This window comes from Amblyomma maculatum, chromosome 2 (genome assembly GCF_055883805.1).
Source record: "Amblyomma maculatum isolate TAMU_Amacu chromosome 2, ASM5588380v1, whole genome shotgun sequence".
Taxonomy (NCBI): domain Eukaryota; kingdom Metazoa; phylum Arthropoda; class Arachnida; order Ixodida; family Ixodidae; genus Amblyomma; species Amblyomma maculatum.
In genome coordinates this window covers 91286814-91304096 of record NC_139345.1, presented here as the reverse complement: position 1 = coordinate 91304096, position 17283 = coordinate 91286814, and the positions used below count along the sequence as shown (strand labels likewise).

Sequence of the window (17283 nt, the reverse complement as noted above, 5' to 3'; positions counted from 1 at the left end):
ACCATTTGTTGCTGCCCATATCGCCCATGTCTTAACAATATAGGCTCGTAGAAATTTTCGCTTCAGACGACGGCCCAGACTAGGGTCGAGATATTAGCACCTTTCCATGGACTAATTTCTGCCATCAGGGTTTATATAGTAAGAGCGAAATGCAACTTAAGAAAACATATTTCATCACCATGTTTAAAACGAAGGAAACACAAGAAGTCTCACTTCTTCCTTGTGTACGTGCAGCGCAAAAACGCCTTAGAATATGACCCATTGCGTGGCAGACAGACTTTTTACGAGGCATTGTGGTCGACGTAACAAATTTACAAGAAAAAAAAAGACGAAGGTTCAATGCTCGTTGTGGTTATTTGAAAAGATAAAATGAAAAGACAGCAAGGTGCGCGAAGAAAGGCGAGCAAACAACAGCTGGTTGTACGAATCGCCAAACCTAGCAACACACCCTAACCAAGTTGTCTATTTCTTGACGACCGATTAAGCTAGTTTACTGCGTCCAGTATCGCGTTCCAGCTTGTCTTGTGTCAAAGGCACGCACAGAGATAGAGAGATAAATGTTCACACGGCCCACGTTGTCTTGCTGGCTTCCATGCGCGTAGGAAAGACAGCACCGTCTCCAACGCTGGTGTAGATGGGCACGAACCAGAGCAGCTTGCTGGGTCCCATCACCTGAGCAACGTTCCTGCAGACGCCGACGTCGTAGTTCCGGATGCCCTGCCTGGCGATCATCTCCAGTGTGGTGCAGTTGATGCAGACGAGGAACACATGGTAGAGCAGCAGCCCCGCAAATGCCAGGCCGAAGAAAAAGGACAGGAGGAAGAGGAAGGTAATGTTGAGCTCAGGCCAAAAGCCAAGAATAAGGCGCGGGTTGACGCCAAAGTGGGGATACGTGGTCCAGGACACATAGGCGCAGTGCACCCATGAGTAGAAGAGGAACAGCAGGAAGAACTTGTAGTTGGCGAAAGACACGCACGTGTTGAACCAGGGGCAGTGGTGATCCATCTTGAGCACGCACGTGTCGCACATCTGGCAGTGGTGGCACCGGTCGGGCTTGATTACGTGGCAGCGATAACAGTAACGCCGGCGCCGGTCTGCGGTGTCCATGCGCTGCATCACGTAGAAGCAGACGGGCACCGGTTTGAGCGGCGTTCGTAGGAGCCGCTCGAAAGGCCACAGTGAGAAGAACAGTGTGACGTGGAATCCCACGAGCCGCGTCAACTGGTACGTCAGGCTAGCGTCAGCCAAGAGTCGTCGGCACATGACCACCACGTACGTGTGGTACTCCCAGCCGAGGACGATGAATTCGACTATGATGGGCATGAGTCTAAGCAAGGCGAAGAAGCCCCTGAAACGTTTGCGGCAGCCGAGCGACGGGCAGAGTAAGGCTCGCAGGAGTCTCATCAGGGCAGCGAAGCAGTGTCGGGCAATTGCTCGGCACCCGGTGTCCGCGTTCCGCGGCTTACGCGGGATGCCTTCAGGAGGAGACGGCATTACTCTCTCACCCCGCCCGTCATCTGTAAGCGGAATCATAACGAGTACAGACCTTTTCGAGGAGACAGTGGGTGCGGTCGGATGACTGCGTCTCGACGCTGGCGGATCGTTTGTTTTCGTCTTCAACCGCGCGCTACATTTGAAGTTTTTTGGGCCTGCTACAAGAGGCATCAATATTTATTTTGTTTTGCTTTTCTCGCAAAGAGAGTACTAATATTACCAAGTATTCTTGTTCTTATTTGACTGCAGGAAGAAGTCTTGTTTTATTTTTCTGTAGAGATTGAAAAGATCTTCGAGAAGAAGAGAAGGAAGTTACACTGATTCTGTTGAGGAGCTCAAGAAACTAACAAAAAGAGGAACAAATTTGCTTTTTTCCTCATAGCCTAATTAATTTCATGGGATTTTTTTTTATGTTTGCGTCAGCATTTTTATTTTGTATGCTCGTTTTAGAAATTTCTTCATCATTCGTTCCAACTTTCATCCTTCTAATTTGTCTTCCATTCGACTTCGCTTAAACTGAGTGCATATATGTTTTCATTTCAATGCGTATTTTTATTATTCTACTCGATCTCTACAGCTTCCAAAGGCTGGGGCTCAACTTTCTACACTAACTTCTCAGTGGGCAGTTCTGGCGCCAAACCTTGGTTCATTCTCTTTAGGCATCACATAATTCTTTGGCACCCATTATGACTGGGACGATGGTTCACAAGAAGCAGGCCTTTTTGTGTCCGACTTTTGGCAGCGGCAGCATCTCTCTCCCGGAAGTACCCCAAACCCATTCGTTCCTGTACAGTTTTCCCTTTACTTTGTTCGCAGTCCGCTGTCTGGTTACGCAGTTCTTTCAGTAAACTGTCAGTTTAATTAATAAGCACGATAGGCGGAAGCAGTTCATTCACAAACGAGGTTTATTTTCGTAATGTACACGGCACAGTTGATGGTAAAATAACAAAAACATAGGCATGGAGAGCTCGTGAGAGTCACTTAGCTCTGCGTCATTTAGTGTCACTGCGAATTTCTCAGTCTATTCTGATATTTTTCGAGCCACATTGCCGAATCAGCCACCACCACTGGCTCGTAATTCAGATCTCTCAACAGTAGGCTCCCGCAACTTCTTCTTTCTCCTCACTGACTATTTGTCAGCGAGTTAAACGACGACTGCAGGTGAGAAGTTTCTATGAATGCAAACTAAAGGTAACACACACTCACTGAAAACAGGAAATGATTACGGTAAAGGTAATATCATAGTGTAAGCGTTGTCATACCCAATCGTTTGACGTCGCCTTCCAGCTCTCTTTACGGCTGGTTTTACGGGTATTTAGTATATAGAGCATCACGTAATGCAAGTTAAAGGAAACATGTCCCAGGGAATGTGTTGGTAATTTATTTGAATTTTGTGAATTGTAAAAAAGAAGATTTCAAAACAAACATCTCGTACGAAGTGGATTTAAACAGTTTTTTCGGCATTGATAAAGGTAGTGTTAATCCATTGCGCCACACAAGCTTTCTTTATTGCATCTTGGCAGAGGACACAAGGCGCACACAAGGCGCATTCATTCATTCATTCATTCATTCATTCATTCATTCATTCATTCATTCATTCATTCATAACTCTTTATTCATAAGGATGACCAGAGATCTAGAGGGGAAATGTATTCATTTTTTCAATATTTCTCCTATTAGTCGCCAGGTGACGCTTCTCAGAGGACCCTACTAGTGTTCCTGTATATCCCTGCGGGAGCATATACAGGAACACTAGACCCTACCTTTGAGAAAATGGAATCGGCAGAGTCGGGCTTGCGTTAACGCCACCACCATGCGGTGGCGACAGCTAAACTAAATAAAGATGTTTACAGTGCAACCTGGGGAGAAGTAGAATATTCTGAGAATGGGTAAGAAAACGACAGAAGCACTAAGTACTGTAACTTCTGTAGAGTACTAGGTAGGCTACAGGCGCGTAGCCAGGGGAGGGGGGGGGGGGGCTTATGGGGCTTCAGCCCCCCCCCCCCCCCCCCCCCCCCCGAAATGTTTTCGTGCTGTCATGCACCACCGACCAAAACAACCACCGGCGCTCGAAAGCGTTCTGGGTTTTGTCTACAATATCTTTTTCCGGTTCGTTCGAAAATACATTTCGGCACGAACATTACGAACTTGGGGGCTACATTTCGTAGCAACGCCCATACAGACGGAGTCACGTAAAGGCAGGAACCATTTCCGAGCACTAAGTTTCAAGGGCGTTTAGATAGCGAGCGGGCTCGTCGCGTCAACTCGCGCCGGCCACGGAGGGGGGAGTGGACGACGAAACAAGACAGGTTTCCATTCCCGCTCAGTGTTTCAAAGGCGGTATTTCCCTCGCCTTCGACTCCCCGCTTCCTCAAAATCCCTGTGTCTCTCTTTTGGGGCTTTCTTTTTTCTCGTGCCTTCTGCGAATCCTCACCGTGCTGTAGCAGCTCTTAGTGGTACTCCCTCGCCCTTCTCCCCATACACTGTGCTCTCTCCGTGGTTGCGCTTTTTGTTTGTGGTTGTTTTTTTTTTCGTATTCCCGCTTCTTCCTACGCGCCGAAGAGAAGGAGCTGAACATTGGCCCAGGAGCGTTTTGGTTTTTTTATTGCACCTCGTTTTTTTTCCTACACCGCTCTACGCCGCCCTACGCATCTTGCGGACGCCGGTGAGCGACCGCGACCAAAAGGCATCGAAGCGGCGCCGATGGCGGCGGAGTGACCGTTTGTCTCTTGATGAGGCGCCCAAGCCCCTTCCCCGCCACCCCCTTTTTCGGGATGGAGACGGAGACGAGCTGCCCTTTCAGACCTTAATCCCCCTTAAACAGAAACTGACCTTGCGGGCGCCGGTGAGCGACCGCGACCAAAGGCACCGAAGCGGCGCCGACGGTGGCGGAGTGATCCTTTGTCTCCTACTGCAGCGCCCAAGCCCCCCCCCCCCCCTCTCTCCTTTCGCGATGGAGACGGATAGGAGCTGCTCTTTCAGACCTTAATCCTATTGGCACCCGCGGCGACGACCACGGGAACCTGATCTTTTGTTTAAAGATTCGGAGGCGCGTCGCCGATCAGCATTGACCCTGCTCGCCGACTTCTCGAAGCAGGCGGGTCAACTTCTGAGAAGTAACGCCAGGGCCAACAGACGAAGGTTAGGGCCTATTATTGAAACAGTTCTTTTTTGCGGGCGGCAAGGTCTGGCCCTTCGTGGCCATAGGGACAGTGGTCCTATTGATTTAAGCACAGGCTGCTCTGAAAATGCTAGCATTTTCAGAGCGCTTCTTCGCATGCGAGCTGATTGTGGAGATACAAATCTGAAGAACCATTTGGAAAGTTGTCCCAGTAATGCATCGTATTTAAGTCCAGATGTGCAAAACCAAATTATAGAAATTTGTGGGGAAATTATCAAAGAAAGCCTAGTTGTAAAAATAAACGCTGCAGGCAGCTACTCCGTACTTGCTGACGAAACGGCAGATATTGCTGGAATCGAACAGCTCACTGTTTGTGCAAGGTACCTAAACAAGGATGCCAACGATATCGAAGAAGTGTTTTTAGGTTTTGTGCCAATTCAGGACCAAAGTGGTAGGGCCGTCGCAGACACCATTATAAAATTTCTGCTAGACCTTGGAATTAATATGCATAATCTTCGTGGCCAAGGTTATGACGGTGCCAGCTCGATGGCTGGTAAAGCGAATGGTGTGCAAGCTGTCGTTCGTGAGAAATATCCAGCCGCATTATACACCCATTGCGCCAGCCACTCCCTCAACCTAGTTCTGTGTGCGGCGTGCTCCATCACAGATATCCGAAACTGTTTTGGAACGCTAAAGGCAGCGTCAAACTTTTTCCGCAAATCGCCTAACCGCTCGCACGTTTTACGAGAAATGATAAGTTTGATTTGTCCTGAGTCCAGAAGGCAGCGACTTTTGAGATTATGTGAAACGCGCTGGGTGGAAAAGCATGATGCAGTTCTTTCATTTGTGAATCTGTTTGAACCGGTGATCACGGCACTAGAGGAGATAAAATTAAACGGCAACGGCGAAAGTCCAGTTCAGGCAAATAGTTTGGCGTTGGCACTTTTGTCACCGGCATTCCTTGTGAGCCTGCATGTGGCGGAGCATGTGCTATAGCGATGACTCTGCCTCTGTCAAAGAAGCTGCAGACCAGGAACATCGACATGAGCGCCGCCATTGACGACATAGATGTGGTGCAGCAGGCGATCGAAAATGACCGCAAGAATTCGAATGTTTCTTTTTCAAAAATCTTTGCGCAAGTGCAGGAACTGGCAAAAAAAAAAAAAATGAATGTTGAAATCACCACCCGACGAGCCGGTGTCCGACAGCAGGATCGTGGGAGCGTTACATCAGAAAATGCTGAGGAATATTTCCGGAGAACTGTATACATTCCATTCATGGACCACGTATTAGCACTACTACAGCAACGGTTCGAAAAGCACAGGACAATTTTAAAGGGCTTTTCTGTAATTGTACCATCGGCAGTACCACCAATGCAAGATGACCGACAGAAAGGAGCAGAAAATCTCCTGGCCGCTTTTGCGCAGGACGTGGATGTGAAGGCTGCTTTGGGGGAACTGCGGCTATGGTGGACAAAGTGGGCGAACAAAACAGCAAGCCAGCGTCCCAGCACAGGAATAGATGCCCTCTCTCACTGCGACGGCAGCTTCTACCCAAATGTGTACAAGCTGCTGCAAATTCTAGTCACCCTTCCAGTGACCACTGCCAGTGCAGAGAGATCATTTTCAAGCATGAGATTGCTAAAAAACTGCTTGCGTTCTACAATGTCTGAAGAACGCATGGTTGGGCTGGCGCTTCTATACGCCCACAGAAACGTCGACATCAACGTGTCCGAAGTGATTGACCGCTTTGCTAAACTTCCCCGCCGAGTAAAGTTTGTCCTTTAGATAGCGAAGCAGGAAAAATAATGCAAGTAAAAGCACGGTTCCTTCGGGTTCATAAACGCGTAATTATAAAAACATGACTGTTCATTAGCTTTTAAAACCGCAGACATTTTTGTCTTTTATTGTAACAGTCAGCATCTAGATCAAAATTATCACATGAATGCGAAAATTGCGAGGACATCAATAACCAATTTTGACCGACCTGCTCATTGAAAACCCAGCCCACGCGGCGTTTTTCACCAAGCACACTCGGATAATAGGTAGTTCGAATTGTCGCATCGTGTCAGGGTTTCGTTTGTCCCTTTCTTTCTTTTTTAGCTACCTGTCCGCCCTGCTTGGTACCTGTAATATAATGCAAATATATATGCCAACTCACAGCTGTATACACCGCAACAATGTGCCATATATATGCCAATGTGCATGCGATTCCTGTATATGTTTATATCTATTTTATTTGGCAAATTATTCTACTGTCTATACCTTCATGTACAATGCCGTTCAAAATTGTATATTTCATCATCACAAACAGCCAAATTTTACTCTCCATGTAAATACTGATTTGTGATGTATTTATTCGTTAGGCTGTATTTTATGTGCACTTTCCTTTGTTCTTAATCATGTGCATTTCCTGTTTCGGTCATTTGTCGGCGCCCATGTGATTGTCTAATCTGAATGTCTAATGTGTAATAAAACTTTTTCTAAACACACCTGTCCTGCTTTTTGCAACTTTTTTTTAACCAAAGCAATACCCTTCTTTAATTTTGGGTACAGAATAACTGTTGTCGCTGTGCAGGCAGTTAAAATCTACATTTAATGTATTGATTTTTTCATTCTTCCTCTATTATTCTACCCATATGGTGCTGTCGCGACCGAAGCGTGGCGATCATAGCTTTGTTCTTGCCTAGATCGTCTGTCTTTCTGTGCTTAAACTATACTATCTGTGATTACGCAGCATGTTTATGTGCCTTGTTTGACGCATCATATGCAGGGACTTTGCTTAGTTGCATAGATATATTGGAGACTTGTACGTATATTTAAATGTCATGTTGCGAGGTTTTGTGCATACATATAGTGAAGTTTGTTTCCAGTGGTAATTTTTTGCCTTTATCAAGTTGTATCATCTCATTTATAATATTCCATTATATCTTCGTATTTGTATGTACGTATGTTTCGGAACTCTCCTGCTTTTTCTGTGCGCTCTCTGTTGCGACTATAATTTCACTTAAATTACCCACAGTATACGACCGGTGACAGGTGTTCCTGTCCAATAAATGGAAAAAAGGACAGCGTCATTGGCCGTTGGACGTGTACAAAAATGTAAACAAGCATCTTGGATGACAGATTCAATAAAGCATTTCCCGTCAAAGTGTTCATTTCTTGGCCTTTACGTTTTCATATCAGCGGTATGCACTGCTTTGCTGGTTTCGAACTGATATAGTTCTAGATTTCGTTTAATATTTTCTGTACTTATTCAACAGACAGAATCAGGGAAGCATTGATGTCAGTTATTTCTGCCACAATGTTTGTCACATACATATATGTTCTTTTATAATAAAGTTAATATTTTAAATTTGTATTGGCAGTGCGTACTGCGTGGCATTCAAGAATTCGTTTGCAGCACCTAATACACAATGGCTATTGGCTATTGGCTGGAATTAATCATATTTGATCCATCGACAGATTCTATATGGAGGAGGACGCGCTGCAACATGACCCCCCGCCCCCCCCCCCCCCCCCCCCCTTGAACAAAATTTCTGGCTACGCCACTGGTAGGCTAGTGTTCTGCTTTTGAACGCAATGACAGCATTTCGAATCTGCCTTCTGCTGGAACGTTCAAACTTGCTTTCTTTTAATTTATATTTACGCCTCGCAAATCATTTGTCATTTATTACTAAGGGTGTGTTTCCTTTTAGGTTGCCTATCAGATGATTTTAAGTAAAATTGCTCCTTACACCCACCAAGGAATAATTTACAATTTCCATCAGGTGTTTCTTACCTGCCAGGTTGCATTACGTACTTTAGAGTCAAAACCCCCTGTTTAAGATGCTTTAAGACCGACCGGGGCATTGGTGAACTGCACCGTTTACAATGAGTAAATATGCACCAAGGTAAGTCTGAGCTAACGAATGGCTAATTTGGGAGCTCGACAAAAGAAGAGAGCAACGTGCAGATAGTTGTTATTAAGGGCACACCAACAACAGCGACAATACGCTACCAACCGAACCGAACCGAAACAGGAGGAAGAAGCTGCAAAAGGCAGCGTTTCTTTTGAATTTCTAGTTGCATTCACTTTACAAGAGGTGCTTGTTTTCTGGGTTTCTGGTTATTTAGACATTCATCCAAACGAGATGGCTGGTTTCTTAGCAAGGTCGGCTCTGAATGGGTCGGTGACATATCACGTCCTCAACTTCAGTCTGCTTGAGATTTCTAAGTTTCAGTGGTTTCACCCACATATCAGTCGCGCTACATGATTCTCTTACAAATACCATCGATTATCAGCACATCGTATTTGATGCAACGTCCGTCCATGTAAAACCAGGATGTGTGAGGTATCAACGAAGTTGTCGAGTTGCAGGATCTTTAGTTCTAATTTATGCAGATGAAGGGGCACACCGACAAACCTGTGCCACTCATGCGGGGAAGTTGAATCTACAGAGCATTTTATACTCTCCTGGTGGAAGTTTGGCACCTCGGAAGAAGCCTTCCCTGAAAGTCCCTTTCTCCAGGTTAAGGCTGTCCTTCTCTCTACCAGTGTTACTATCGTTCGGTGCCAGCGCCAAAGGATTTGCAGTGGTTTCAATTTGTGGGATTCTCCATGATTACATAAATGCAACTGGTAGGCATAATTGCTTACTCTTTTAAAATTATTTCATATATTCTTTTTCATCCAAATGTTATGGTTTTTATTTTACTTACAATATTCTTCTGCCATTTTTCATCGCTGCATTCTTCAAAGTTCTCACTTAGCTCCAGCATTTTTGTTGTAAACGCCTGTGAAAATTTCCTTCTATATGCCACTACACGTTGGCCACTCCACCCATGTGTGCATGTGCCATGCTTCAAAAGGCCAAGATGTAGAAGAAAAAGTAGTGAAGAAGAAGAAGAAGAAGAAGAAGTGAAGAAAAAGAAGAAGAAAGAGAAGGCGTCCTGGCGCCCTTCGAATGTGAAATCGCAGACGGGCACGAAACTACTGCACATGCCCTCCGAGGAGTGCGTCAACTGGCTTCCTGTGGTCGGCGGTGCAGTGCTGATGCTGTGGACATACTACGCCTACGTGGTCGTTTTCTGTGGCTATGTGGTGAACGACGACATGGCTCGCTTAGCCCTCATCGTGGGGTTCCACGTGCTGCTCATGCTGCTACTGTGGTCGGAGGCGGCGACCATCTTCACCACACCGGCAGCCGTGCCCGCCTACTTCAATCTCACTGAAGTAGAGCTAAATCTCCTTAACGAGGCTCGCACCGAGCAGGCACGCAATCAGTTCCTCGAAATCATTGGCTTGCAGCGCGGTGTCCTTACGCGCAGTCGGGACGGCAGCGTGTACTACTGCGAGGTCTGCCGCCGCATCAAGCCCGACCGTACCCACCACTGCTCCCAATGCCGGCGGTGCGTTCTCAAGATGGACCACCACTGCCCCTGGTTCAACAACTGCGTCTGCTTCAACACCTACAAACAGTTCCTCCTCACCAACCTCTATCTGATCCTCCTTTCCATCTACACTCTATTCACGGCCGGCAGCTACTGGCGCCATGTGCCGTGGAGCAACTGGCGACCCGCAGGTCCAGCAGCGCAGGTCGGTGGCCTGGTGCTCCTGGCTGTTGCGTTCTGCGTGTCGATCACCCCATTCTTCTACTTCCACGCCACCTTAGTGGGACTCAACCGAACCACACTAGAGTCCCTACGCGGACCTCGCTTCGTGGACAAGGGAGACACGTTCAACATCGGCGCCTACAACAACTTCTTGGAAGTATTCGGTCCCACGCCTATCCTCTGGATGTTCCCGGTATTCTCGAGCATCGGAGACGGTTCGCGTTTCCCCACTAAGCTGCATCCAGACAACCGCGAACGCTTCCGGCCCGCCGTCGTCTGAGTGGGTCTCGAGTGAAAAGTTCCTATATAACGCAGCAGGATGGTGTAGAGGAGCGCGTGCGTGGCCATCCTTGTGCATGAGCGGTGCATGAGCGAACGCTGAGGAATTGCGAGCTTTGTGTACAGTGAATGTTAAAGTTTTGCATGTCAAATGGCGCAATTCGCAAGGCATCGGACCTAATTTATGACACACGTTCTCTCTCGTTCAACATAACAGCAAAGAACAATGGGCAACCTGCAGAGCATTCAAAACCCTTCAGCGACCCGTCACTTCCAAAACCCTAATCAGTTTACTCGTTATCTTATTTCTGAGTTCTTATTTGATCCGCGATATAAACCGAGGACATTTTGTACTCTTTCATTCTCCTTGAACTAACTTATATAAGTCTCCTGTCAATGCGGTGGGATTTACAAGCAGTAGAATGAGTTAAGAATTCCAATTAAACATATTCTTAATTCCATCCTAAAGCACGCTTTTGTTCAACTGTTGCCAATTAATCAGCTCCAGTCATAAAAGGCCACAAAGTTTTAAACAGTAATTGGTTATGGAAGAAAAGTAAAGTATTGGTGTATTTAGTTATCGCAGTATGAATGTCCAATCTGAGCGCGCTATTGCTTCTCTTTAATTGAGGTAACAGGCTTCGCATTGTATGTAAATGAAGGGCATCACCATATTTAACAAGTGACCTCCTCACTTTCTGTGCTTCTTGGTTCAAGAAAAAATCAGCGCACTATTATACATCACCTGCCGCGGTTTCTAAGACTCGCATTGTATATAAATGGACAGCATCACCATATTTGCATCAAGCGACGTATTCACTTTCTGTACTTCTTTGCTCAAGATAAATTCAGCACAAAAATATGCATCACCTGCCGCGGTGTCCAGGTTTGTGGCCTTCTTACAAAGGTCGAGAGTTCGATACCGGCCTCGGTCGGCGCATTTCGACATAAGCGAAGCACAAGAACGCCCCCGCAACAAGATTTCTGTACATGAAAAGTCTAAATGAAGCGTGGGAGCTTGTTTCTTGTACTCCGGGCTGTCTTTTATGTGTCTTTTCGCATAAAAGCCAGCACTTGAGTATACAGCTTGCATCATTTTTAAGGCGAAAGCCTTTAATGGCTCATAATGTCGTCGACAAAAGCTGTCTGCGCGAGCGGCGCACCTGATTGGTCGACAAAGAAGTGACGTTATCAGCCGCCAAATTCGAAGCGGTCAACCAGAGGTATCTTGTCAACCGTTCCTGACATCAGCTCAAATTTTGCATTAGGAAGTACCGTAATCGTCGGCAATTTTTTAAATGCCTACAGTCCTTGCAGCATTTAATAGGTCAATCCTTGAGGCAGAAATGAGATTCTCTACGAAGGAAAGGGAAGGGGCGCGTTGTCTTCTTCGTCGAGGTTGAGTGGCCCTGCGGTCGAATCAGCAAGGATAGGGTCAGGCCATTCTTTTTCCCTTCATTATCCTATATATTGTGAGCCTTCTGTGGATGGTCTTTAATTTGTGCATACCATGATATTCCTCTTTCATTTGTACATACCCTCATCATCGTCCCGCGGCGCCGGCTCCGGCACGCGCCTGGGTTTTGTCATCGGATTAAAACGCTAGACAAGGCATCGCTGGCCTTTCCGTCACGACCTTGCCGTCTCAACCTAGCCTTCTTTCACAAGTGGTGGAGGTCAAATTCGATCTCCTTGCTGCCTTGAGCCCTGCCTCTCGCTGGAGCTACGTTCCGGTCGCCGTTTAGCAACTGCCACCATAATCATGTCCACCGAGAGCAATCCCGACCCGGCCGGACCCTCTACCTCGGCTGCACCGACGCCTCCGACCCTACCCACACGCGACCCGCCGCTGTTCTCTGGTCGTCGCGACGAAGACGTGGATGACTGGCTCGACACATATGAACGCTGCAGTGCCTATAACCGGTGGGACGATGCTTTAAAATTCCTCAACGTTTCGTTCTATCTAATTGAGGTCGCCAGAAACTGGTTCATTAATCGCGAACCCCGCACTACTAACTGGACCACTTTCAAACAGCAGTTCCGGCAATACTTCGCCGACCCGGCAGTTCGGACTGAGATTGCGAGAAACAAGCTCGCTTCCCGCCTTCAAGGTCCTGATGAATCATATGCGTCTTACATAGAGGCTGTTCTTGCACTTTGTCGGCGCATTAGTCCCACCATGACGGAACCGGAACGTGTGCACTACGTCTTAAAAGGGATCAATTCTATGGTATATCACACCTTAGTTGCCCAGAATCCTTCGAGTGTTGATTCAGTTATTACGACCTGTCAACGCCTCGACCAGCTGCAGTCCTCTCGATTACAGCCCGGCTTCGCAACTGGTCCGACCTCTGCTGACCTTGATCTGCGGGCAATGATTCGAGCACTCATCCGCGAGAAGCTCCAAGCCCTCAATCCTTGCTGTCGACATGGGTGCGATCATTCTTCCGCACCTTGTAATGACGCCGTTCTCCGCAACATGATTAAAGAAGAGCTAGCAACCATCAGCCACCCTATGACATCCGAACCTTCTGCAATCCGCCCAGCGCCGATACGCGCACGTCGCTGCATCCCCCCCTTCTTTGGTTCCCCCGCCCCGACCGGCACCAACCTACAATCACGTCAATGCAATGGCTTGGGCAATGCATGCCCAAGGCGGGGTGAGTCCGTATAGGTCCGAGTTGCCACGGCGAATCTGTCCATTCCTTCAGGGTGCCAGTTCGTGTTCACCCAGCTAGGAAAGTGTTCTATCCTGGATCATGTCGAACACGTAGCAACTCCGCAGATGTTCGGTCGCGCTTTTGACAGTGCATGTCGGCGACTAAGGGCTGAGGAATGAGTAAAGCTTTATAATCATTCAGCCTTCCTGGTGACAAACTGAGCAGTCTGGGCTCAACAAAGAAGGACTGCCTCTATCCTTCGGAATGCGTTAGGTGGGCAATGAACGAAAATATAGTTTCTCATTGATGGCCAAATGCTGGAGAACGTTCCAGCGACAGCACTGTATGCAATGCCATGTCTCAGCATATCCATAGGAGGCGACATTGGGTGTGCACAAGCGGCAGAAGTCCAGGATGCGGAAACGACAGTGGATCCAGGCAAAGCTGCGAAAAGAGCTGCTGCCCACACCACCTGATGTGCAGTCATGATCAAAACAAGCGCACACTTAGACACAACGAAAAGCATAAGAAAGAAGACACCACGAGCTCTGATTCGCGACTGAAGATTTAATGAAGAAAACCAACAAGTATATAATGTAACCACCTGCGCACGTCACACCTAGGTGGAAGCAAATTAGCACACATGGCATGAAATAATACTAACCAGCAGCGGAGTGCATCAGGTTATTCTAGTATAATACCTTAACGGGGCCACAGGAGGTTCGCTGACTCACCGGTCGGCATTTTTTCTCGTAGAAAAGACTTCCATTACCTCTCAAGTCGCCCGATCCATATAGCGATAAAGAAGAGCAGTTCCATATTACAAATCCAGCAGTGTGAAGGTAAGATGTCCCGAAAAAATGCCCACCGGTTTGTCAGCGAACTTTTCGCGGTCCTGTTAGATACGAAGTTCTACTACTTGGACAACTGGTTGCGCTCCGCTTCTGATTAACAATCCTTCATGTCATGCGTGCCAACTTACTTCCACATAGATGTGGCGTGTGACATACTTATTCGTCATCTTCGTTAATACTTCTGTTCCAAGTCAGCACTGCTGGTGTCTCCTTGTGCTTTTTATTGTGTTAGGTGAGCGCTTTTTTACATATATTTATAAGCTCTCCCAAACATCTCCTCTTCTGATGTGTCTTTTCGTATCCAGTGAATCACTCACGATCAGGAATTAATTAGATAATTGGGCCGCAGCCTCCCTCGCGTGGGAAACGGACGTCTGCTCGTGCGGTGCTGAGAACGGCAGTCTCTTCCCACGCGCGACAGGCATGGTAGGCTGCTTCCGATCGGGTCAGTACAAACAGTAGGTGTAAAGAGCCGGGTTTACTTTCTGTCATACGAGTGGTGCCAGGACGTATGAATATGAGCTGAGGAGTAGTGACAGTGTGTTCCTTAGGAAGCTGTTTGGGTGCAGTGATGTCTGATTTGGAATCACGACAAGCCGTGCTGAGACTGAGTGGCGTCTGTGCAGAGTCAGAGGGCCCCTTCCTGGCCTTCTGGCTGGGATGACATCTTCATGTGGCGTTTGGCGACAGCGCTGCTACTTTAAATTTTAGTATTTATGCTGACGAAGATGGGGAAGGCAATTTGTCTACATTCGGATACATGTCAAGAAAAAAGCGGCATCCAGCTATAAAAGGTCCCCCTCTAACCAATAGCTGCCAAGCTATACCATGACGTCATGGCCGACCACCTTTCACCTACGAGTAAGGCTTGGAACGTCGTTCGAGTAAGTCCGTGCTGGCAAATAGTTCCTAAATGCTTCGCGAGTTCCAGCAGAAATGTATAGCTTTACTCAATTGGATCGATACTATGGTCGTTTGCTCATCATGCCGAGTACAACAGGTAAAACGAGTTTTCACGAAACCGCTTCGTTATTCTGCGCTTCACTGCATCTCGATTTTTCCGCCAATTAGAGCCCTACGAGGTGACACGTGCCGCTGGCTGCCATAAGGGAACCCAACCGAATAGGGTAATAGCGGGGCGACAATGCGCACGCGCGGAGGGCTACAATGAATAGGTGAAGGGTGCGGTAATTACTCTGGGCATGCGCACTAGCACCCCGCTATTAACCCTTGTTCTAAAACTAGCGAGACTGTGAGCGTGGTAGAACACGTTTTTCTGTTTGCTTGTTTTTTCTTTTCTCGTGTGCTACGACGTCACACATTTGGAGCGATGCCATTGGCTGGAGGGGTATTTTTTGAGGGCTGTTTGCCGCTTTTTTCTTAACCTGTATCCAACTATAGTAAACACAACCGGTTTGGCCTCATATTCGGCCAAGACCGCCGGGTGACTCAAGATATCACAGGGCAAGTGCATTAATTGGCACGGCCGAGCGAACGTGACCTCGAGAAAATGGCATCGCGGCTAGAGGAGCGGGTGGACGATATGGGGACTTATAAGCAAGTGGTGGCGGACTTGGGCAGAGCTCTGGCAAAGCGACCAGCACGGAAAACAGGCCGACACCGAGCGAGGGTATGGTAGATGATGTTTCTTTAGCGCTTAAGCATGAGGCGGCGGCTCTGGTTCAGTCGCGCATGCGGGCTATCAACGAGCGTTTTTTGAACGACCTTCGCCGCTCGGGTAGGCAGGCTCCACAGCGTTTCTGGCGCCATATCCGAGCAGGGAGGAGGTCAGCCCCGCGGAACCGGCTCCAGACATCGGCTGATGAGGGGTTGCTCGAAGGGCCGTCATGGGTGCCTTCTTTTGGAAGCATGGATTCGGTCACTGCAGAGCGATTAAAACACACGGCGGCACCACAAAGAGACGTCAGTGAGCCAGCGGTGTGGCGCACTGACTTCACAGCCACACAGGGTGACGCGACAATGCCGGCCGACTTGGCATGGGTACCGACCGACATCGAGTATGAACGAGCAGCCCAAAGGATGGATGCGGAGACGGCGCCCGGAGTGGACGGTATCCCCATGAGTCTGATAAGGGCGCTGGGGCACAGGGCATGAACTCGTGTGGGGGAATCCTGCACTCTCAGGTTCTTAAGAACGCCAACATCCCTAGAGGCTGGAAGTGCAGCCGAGTCCTACCTTTGTACAAAGGTTCCAGGGACAAACTGGACCTAGACAACTACAGGCCCATACCCCGGTGCGCTGTCGGCTGACCATGCATGCGGATTGTAAAGAGTCGTCTGCGGCGCTGGGCCGAACGAAAGGGTATCCTCGGAGAGCTACAGGCAGGTTTCCGGGCCGGCAGACGCATTGGGGACAACTTGTTTGTCCTCACCTGCAGTCCGGTGGCACGCTCTATGTGGCACTCTTGGACATATGCAAGGCATACTATCGGGTCAACAGGGAGCTAGTCTGAAGAATTCTGTGAGCGCATGACCTCAACGAGGCGGACGTTGACCTGCTCCGAGCCTTGAACGCGGACACCACAGTGGAAGTCGAGTAGGGCGACTCCACGGCTCCAATAAAGGTGCAGCGCGAATTGAGGCAGGGCTGTCCTCTTTCCCCGCTTTTGTTCATGACGTACGTGACGGGAGTGACGCATCGGCTGGAGGTGCCGGGTTTCTGCTACAAGATGGGGCACCTTGAAGATGGCCAACGGGTTGTCTGTTGCATCCCAGCCCTTGTGTGCGCTGACGATTTCGCCGTTATGGCGGGCTCGCCGGAAGAACTGCAGAGTCTACTGGATATCTGCAGCGCGAAAATGACTGCTACGTTCGCAGTTCAGTGCGGAAAAGTGTGTGTGGATGTCATGGGTGCGAGAGACTCTCAGCAGCTGACAAAGTCTCTCCAGGGAGACCCGGTGTGCATAGTGGGAACCGCGAAGTACCTGGGCGTGCACCTCAGCACAGGACCAGACTACCTAGCTGGCGCCTCACGAGCGGTACGACAGAGTGCGAGCCGCTAGAGAAGGGTTTCCTGGGTCGGCAGGCACTCTGGGCGTTCAATCGCTATGAAGTCGTGCGTGCACTGTGGAAGATGGTTGCGCTGCCCGAGCGACATACGCCAACGCCACGTTATGCTTCTCGGCAGGGACGCGCGAGTTTCTGGTGGTTGCGATGCTCTGCTACAAGGACCGACTTCTCCGTCTGCCCAAAGCTAGCCTAGCCCATCAGATGCTGCTCCACACCATTTTTGCGGGGGTGTCGACGAGATGGACCCGACGG

The 17283-nt window shown here is 48.5% G+C and overlaps 2 protein-coding genes and 1 pseudogene across 2 annotated transcripts; 2 read left to right on the top strand and 1 right to left on the bottom strand.

Moving 5' to 3' along the window:
* Positions 1–406: 406 nt before the first annotated feature.
* On the bottom strand, positions 407–1494 carry LOC146199258 (palmitoyltransferase ZDHHC15B-like). Its single transcript, XM_084592082.1, has one exon. It carries the CDS (start codon positions 1492–1494, stop codon positions 562–564), a length of 933 nt encoding a protein of 310 aa, XP_084448208.1. The 3' UTR covers positions 407–561.
* A 4119-nt stretch (positions 1495–5613) lies between these two features.
* Positions 5614–6402, top strand: LOC146199257 (52 kDa repressor of the inhibitor of the protein kinase-like). The gene has a single exon (XM_084592081.1). It carries the CDS (start codon positions 5614–5616, stop codon positions 6400–6402), a length of 789 nt encoding a protein of 262 aa, XP_084448207.1.
* Positions 6403–9595: 3193 nt separating this feature from the next.
* On the top strand, positions 9596–10489 carry LOC146199256 (palmitoyltransferase ZDHHC20 pseudogene; annotated as a pseudogene).
* The last annotated feature ends 6794 nt before the right edge of the window (positions 10490–17283 follow it).